This window comes from Morone saxatilis, unplaced genomic scaffold (assembly GCF_004916995.1).
Source record: "Morone saxatilis isolate NCDOM2014 unplaced genomic scaffold, NCSU_SB_2.0 Contig16, whole genome shotgun sequence".
Lineage (NCBI taxonomy): Eukaryota > Metazoa > Chordata > Actinopteri > Moronidae > Morone > Morone saxatilis.
The window spans coordinates 10,666,993-10,673,414 of record NW_023339718.1 but is presented as its reverse complement, the minus strand read 5'-3'; the positions used below and the strand labels follow the sequence as shown (position 1 = coordinate 10,673,414).

The following is a 6,422-nucleotide window of genomic DNA, read 5'->3' as shown; positions in this document are numbered from 1 at the left end:
CACACACACACACACACTGAAGCTATATAAAAAAAATTATAAACACACAAACACAGATGTAGAGACACAATTATAGAGGGGGGCATACGTAGCAGTCTATATTAATGCCAAATTGATACCTGAGCTATCTTGTCTTAACAGAAGCAGCTGTGCATGAACTTTACCAAAATAAAAGAGTAAGAAATTGAGCTAAATTATGATTATGGAAACTATCTGGTCAAGGCATAAGGGTACAAAGCTGGATAATTATTTTGTGCTGTTACATTTTAGTTAGAACCAAACAAGTGTTGAGGTTTGAATGTTAGAAAATGTGAGATGCCTGTTAAAAGTTAGTAAGCTGAATAACATTAAAGTCAGTTAAAAAACTAGACTGTATATTAGTTACTGCTGATATTCCTTTTGTAATTTTGACAGTGTATAGCTCCCTTCATACAAAGTTCAATAAGGCATCATGGGAGGCAAACACTAACTCTCAACAGAAGAAAAACAAAGTAATGACACTCTGAGCTGAGAAACGCAGATCTCAAAGAGGTACTGTAGCTTAAAAGATAATCCGGAAACTGATTCATATTGAATTCTGCCTAAGGTTAATAGAATATGTTTTCAAATACCAATAAGCAATAGTCACTCTAAGTTGTGCAAAGGTGAAACAAAGAATGACTAATGACATTAATAAGAAACAGCATCTCAGTTTAGAAATAAAAAAAAGTTTGACAGTCAAGAGAAAATGTAGCTGTTTATAAACCCTATTTCTTATTGGTTTACATTTTACATAAGGCAACCTCTCACTTTGATAAGGAAAGAAAAACATAACTGGAATCACAAAGAAGGCAATATGGGTGAGGAAACACATGATACAGGTTATAAACACTGTTATCCAATAAAAATAAGCCTGTAGTACAGTTATGTTACCAAAAGAACTTGATATTAACTGACAATGTTTTACTGTTTTCTTTAGTTTAAGTTTAGTGTAGAAAGTCTCTATATAGAAACATGTGAGATTTTTTTCCCCTCCTGCCTTATATAATTAAATCAAACAAGGAGTACATATCAGCAAAATAAACATATAGAGTTATTAATTTATCATTCATTGTAATCAAACTAATAAAATGTGTTATTTCTGTTATTTTTTTGTTTAATTTGCCTAATTTTGATATAGTCACAATATTCTTAATATTAGTCCTAATAGTTAGACTCTGTGCTATCATTCAAAATATAATGGAAAGTTTTCAAGTGGAAAGAGTGAAATAATGAGAAACACACTTTACAATACTTTTAAATAATATGTTTTAACTCTACTTGGCTCAAGTTTTGAAACAAATTACAAATACTGTTGTTGGTACAGTTACAGTTTGAACACAATAGAGGTTTTTATCTCACCTTCTTTTACTGGCATTGAGAAAATCAATTTATGAAAGTATTTGGATATGAATCTCGACAAAACTGTTTAAAATATATTAAATTAACGTATATATGTATAAAACTTTACCAAAAGAGATTCTGTTTGAAAAACATATTTCAGTAGCTACACAGCATCAGACTGTTGCTGTGAAAATACGTGTAACAGAAGTTAGAGGACTTGAGTAAAGGACAAATGGGTTTGTTTTCAATGATTATTCTATAGCATATATAAACCATAAAAGATCCAAAAGTGTCTGTTTTCATTATTTTCTCGAATGTTTGTCAATAAAATTGTAGAAAATTGAACAAAATGCCTCATTTGTACTAATAAACTGCCCAAAACCTAAAGATATTCAGGTTACCTTTATATAAAACCCTCCCAGTTAAGAAACTAGGACCAGGTAATGTTTAACATTTTGACTCAACGATTAATAATTAATAATAACTGAACTTGTTTTAACTCTCTACACTATACTGTATAAGATCTACTGTATCCATTGGAACAGACACATAACATTTACAAACAAACAAAGTTATTTATTCACCTTCAATTTCAAATTAGATGCCTTCAGGAAAACACACACACACATACACACACACACACACACACACACACACACTCAAATAGATATGTATAAACCACTCAGACACACCAGCTCATAACAGACCACTGTCGCTTCTTTTCTGACATAAAGTCACAGCATTTGCATGTTATTCAAATAACATGGGTGCACTAGTTGTTACATGAGTGTTTTGTATTGGAGCAGTTTGAAAAAGGCTCTATGGACCCTTCACACAGTCGACTGCACCTGCACTTTATTCTAAATAATGCCTCTTCCTATGGAGATCTCTATCGTTTTCACGGTTGCAAACACTGATATCATCCAAACATTTCCATATTTTAAAGACATCCATCCACCCCTCCGCACAGCGCCACCTCCCTGACTTCCCGGCGGACAGGTGCGCGCTCTCACCTGGGGATGAACTTGGCTTGCTCGCCCATTTTGCCCTGGAAGCGCTCCCAGGCGGCGGACACGTCTCCTCCGTCCTGCTCCATGTCCTCTCCGTAGCGGTCGTGGAAGCCGCTGATGAACTCCAACAGGGTGACGGTTCCGTCCTGGTCGACGTCCAGCCGGTTAAATATCCGGTCGGCCTCGGCCGCGGACACCTGCAGCTCGGCGCAGATGGTGAGAAACTCGTTTCTCTCGATGCGCCCGGAGTTGTCCACGTCGTAGGCGTGAAAAAGGGAGCGCAGCCGGTCCTGCTCCTCTGAGCTCATACCCTTGATGGAGGGTTGTGGCTGGCTGGAAGAAAAGAAGGCGTTTCAGTAAATTGTGGCGACGAGAAAAGCCAGAAACTCTACAGAGCTGCCAGCGTTTTATTCTCCGGACACCTGCAAACAAAGTGTAACTCCAAACTGTCCGCTTTTATCCAAACATTTCGACAGCTGTTAGGCATTGACACTAAAATGTAATCGAGTTAATCCATTTTAAGTGATTTTAAATGAATCAAACGTGGACACTTGCGCTCCTGTGCTCTCTTCAGCAAATAATATCCCGGTTTGTTTCGAGTCAACAAGCAGCTGGACGGACAGAGAAGAGAGACTGTGTCTGACTCAGGTGACGCACTAACCATCAGTACCTGTGTGTGTGTGTGTGTGTGTGTGTGAGGTGTGTGTCCACTCCTCTCCCTCAATTCAACAATAGAAGTCTGGGCTTCAGGCCAAATGAAAGCTTTTATTGTGGGGAAAGGCTAATAGTCTGTGATGTAGTTGAATAAACTTTATAAATGATAGAACCAGAGATCATGAACTTATATAATTTACCAAAAAAGCAAGAAAATGAGGCATACATAGACACATTATGCTATACTCCATGTAATTTACATCTCTCTGTAATTAAAATTTAGACTATAAATCAACAAAATGACTTTTTGTTTTGATTAATTATTTACTTTCTCAAAAGGCCTTATTCACTGCATTACATGGAGCACCATGCACTTTTAGCTATAGTCTATTACTTAATGTACTTTTTAAGAAAACCTTTAAAGAAGAATTTTAATAAATCAGATGTCATCCTAAAGCCTTATTCTTTTGAGTTTATTTTAAATCAATTACTTAAACTGCCATAAACTAATTGACACACAGGGAGCTTTGAGCCTTTGGGACCCCAGCAATAGTGTCACAACCCAACACATTATTATTATTATAACATTGTACTCCCATTATCTGAACATTTACATGCTGAATGTTACAAAATGTGACATCTGTATTACTTTCATGCACATTTCATACACTGTAGGAGGACCAGAGTGAGAGATTCAATGACATCTAGTGGTGAATTTGCCCTTTAGCCTTTCAAGTGTGTAGCAGAAACTACAGTGGCTGTGAACTACTGTAGAAACATGGTGGTTCAACATGGCGGACCCCATGGAAGAGGACCAGCGTCTGTATGAACAGCTCATTATAAGGTACCAGAAACGATTCCTTTATTCAGCTGATTATACACTAATGAAAACATACCTATATTCCATTTCTGCCAATAGATCAGTAAATGTTAAAAACATATATGCTTTTTTTATATATCTCACCTGGATATGACATGTTCCTCCTTGTTTGAAACTTCTTCCTTACTTTTTTTCTTCACCTCCGACTCAGTGTCTTCTTCCTCCTGTTGTTGTTCTTTGAAGCCACTGATAAACTCCTCTAAGGTCACTGTGCCATCTCTGTTGACGTCCAGGCGGTTGAATATGCCGTCTACCTCTTGGCACGGGACATGAAGCTCCTGACAAATAGTGGAGAACTCACTTTTTTCAATACACCCTGAATTATCCACATCGTAGGCGTGAAAGAGCGAACTCAGGTGAGTTTGTTCTTTCTCACTCATGCCTCTTCTTGATGCCATAGTTTTGATTTTGAATGACTTTGAGAAGAAAGTGTCTCGAAACTCAACAACAGATAAAAGTGCTATAAAAACAGCCAGAGCCAGTTGGAGTTTAACTGTGCAGCAAAGTCAGACAGTTAAATTTAACCTTGTATTTCCTTTTGGTGAGAATGAGAGCTGGTTGGAAGCCACCGGTTAAGTAGGAGCAAATAAAACGTTTTGCTCCATGTCTGAAAAAATCCCATTGATAAAGGTGGAAAGACGGCTCCAGGATGATTCTCACTCCTTCTGCTACCTCACTTTTATATCTTCTCCTCCTCGCCTCCTCCTCTGTCTCTTTTCTTTTTTGATACACGTGCACTCCTGACGAAAACAGTTTTCATAGGATCCTTAAAAATGGTGTTGCAAATGCTGTTAAGGCATCAAAGTGGAAGAATCCCTCCAGGGAAACCAAAAAGACAAATATAAAAGTGTCTGTAAAAGTAGCAAGCAGATAAAATAGCTTTTTGTTTTCCCTCCAAACAAGTTAAAAATTTAATCCTCAATATCATCATGCCTTTAAAAATATAATATTTGATACCACACTTTGTATACATTTGTACAGCAGTTCACTGTATATGTATTCTGCCAATGTTTGTATTGTCTACCTTTGAATGCTGGTGAAGGAGTTCACTATTCCCACCCAATATTACCACACTACTGTACATATGCTCTCTCATTAAACTCAACCATCCCCTACATGACACTGTGGCAGAGCAGAGAAGCTCCTTTAGCAGCAGACTATTACAACTACGCTGCACCAAGGAGTGCTATAAGATATCTTTTCTGCCTGCTGTAGTAAGACAACTCCTCCTCCAGCTGGCTATATTATAATATATATTGTGCAATGTATTTATTTTTTATTTTTATTTCTGACAGATACTTATTTGTACTAGAGGAAGACACTGTGACTGATGCTTGTATGTATTTTGAGAGCTGGTGGAAACCAACACACACTACAGTGCATCTTGCCTAATTTTAGAGAGTAATCCAGCCCTTTTCTAACAAAAATACAAGGGCAATTAATCAGCCAAGGTAAAGATAACAAGTTAATGAGCCTGATTGAAAAAGATTTAAACACAGCTAAATTATATTGAGATAAAACACTTTATGCCCTGCAGGTAACAGAGCCTCAGGATGGGAGGTCATAGCATATCTGAAATCCATCTCCAAACACACACGAAGATAAATTCAAATAGATTTTATTAATCTCTGAACATAATCCTCCTTGAGACCTTGATTACTGTTACATCACAAATATGTATATAAAAGTAGGAATGTTATGACATTGCTTAGTGTCTACTATTATATGTTGTGTATATCTTTCCAGTTATGTGCAGATGTTTGTGTGTGAATCAGGGCAGAGGGTAAACTTTAACAGCAGTGTTGACTTCTCTGATCTCTCTCTCAGTGGGGAGATGAGCAGAACCGTAGAGATGGAGCACCTTCAACCTAAAGAGAGAGAAACATGGAAATAAGTCTAATTGTGTGCAAATATGTTATGTTGTTGTGCTTTTATAGGTTTCCTAGCTACAGAGGAAAGTCACCCCACAATTAGATACATTTGCAGAGATAGTTTGACTTTAATTACAACACTAGCAACTGATCTGTTCCTGTTTCCCAAGAAAACAGTCATTGTATTCTTGGTTGGCTGTGTTGACATGCTTTATTTTCAACACCACTGAATGGTTCCTAAACTGTGCTCATCTTAACAAAGAGAGAATGTTCTTTTATACTAGTAGGGACTTTTAAAAAATGTTATATTGTAATTATAAGGCAGATACAGTATATCTATACAGCAGTTTGCTATCTGCTGTGAGCAAAATAATTCCCAGACAGCTTAACTTAACACATGATGTATTTATGTTCACTTTGGTTTTAGAAGCAGTATTATACCAGTGGTGGAATAATTTTGATATTTTGCCATAATCAACACAAAATAAAAATACCTGGTTGCTGCTTTAATGTACCAAAAGTAAAGTACTCTTTATGTAGAATTACATCCATTACATATATATGTATTGTCATTTTTCCAACCTTCACAGACACTTTCAATTGTTGATAAGTCTCATATCGTTTACTCTGCTCTGTAAATTAACG

The 6,422-nt window shown here is 36.7% G+C and overlaps 1 protein-coding gene across 1 annotated transcript in view; it reads right to left on the bottom strand.

Annotated features, from left to right (window-relative positions):
• Positions 1-2,952, bottom strand: part of rasef (RAS and EF-hand domain containing) — a 19,611-nt gene extending 16,659 nt beyond the window's left edge. Inside the window, exon 1 of the mRNA XM_035657771.1 lies at positions 2,376-2,952. Within this exon, the coding sequence (XP_035513664.1) occupies positions 2,376-2,680 (305 nt within the window). The 5' untranslated portion in view covers positions 2,681-2,952. The remainder of the gene's footprint in view (positions 1-2,375) is intronic.
• Positions 2,953-6,422: the final 3,470 nt, after the last annotated feature.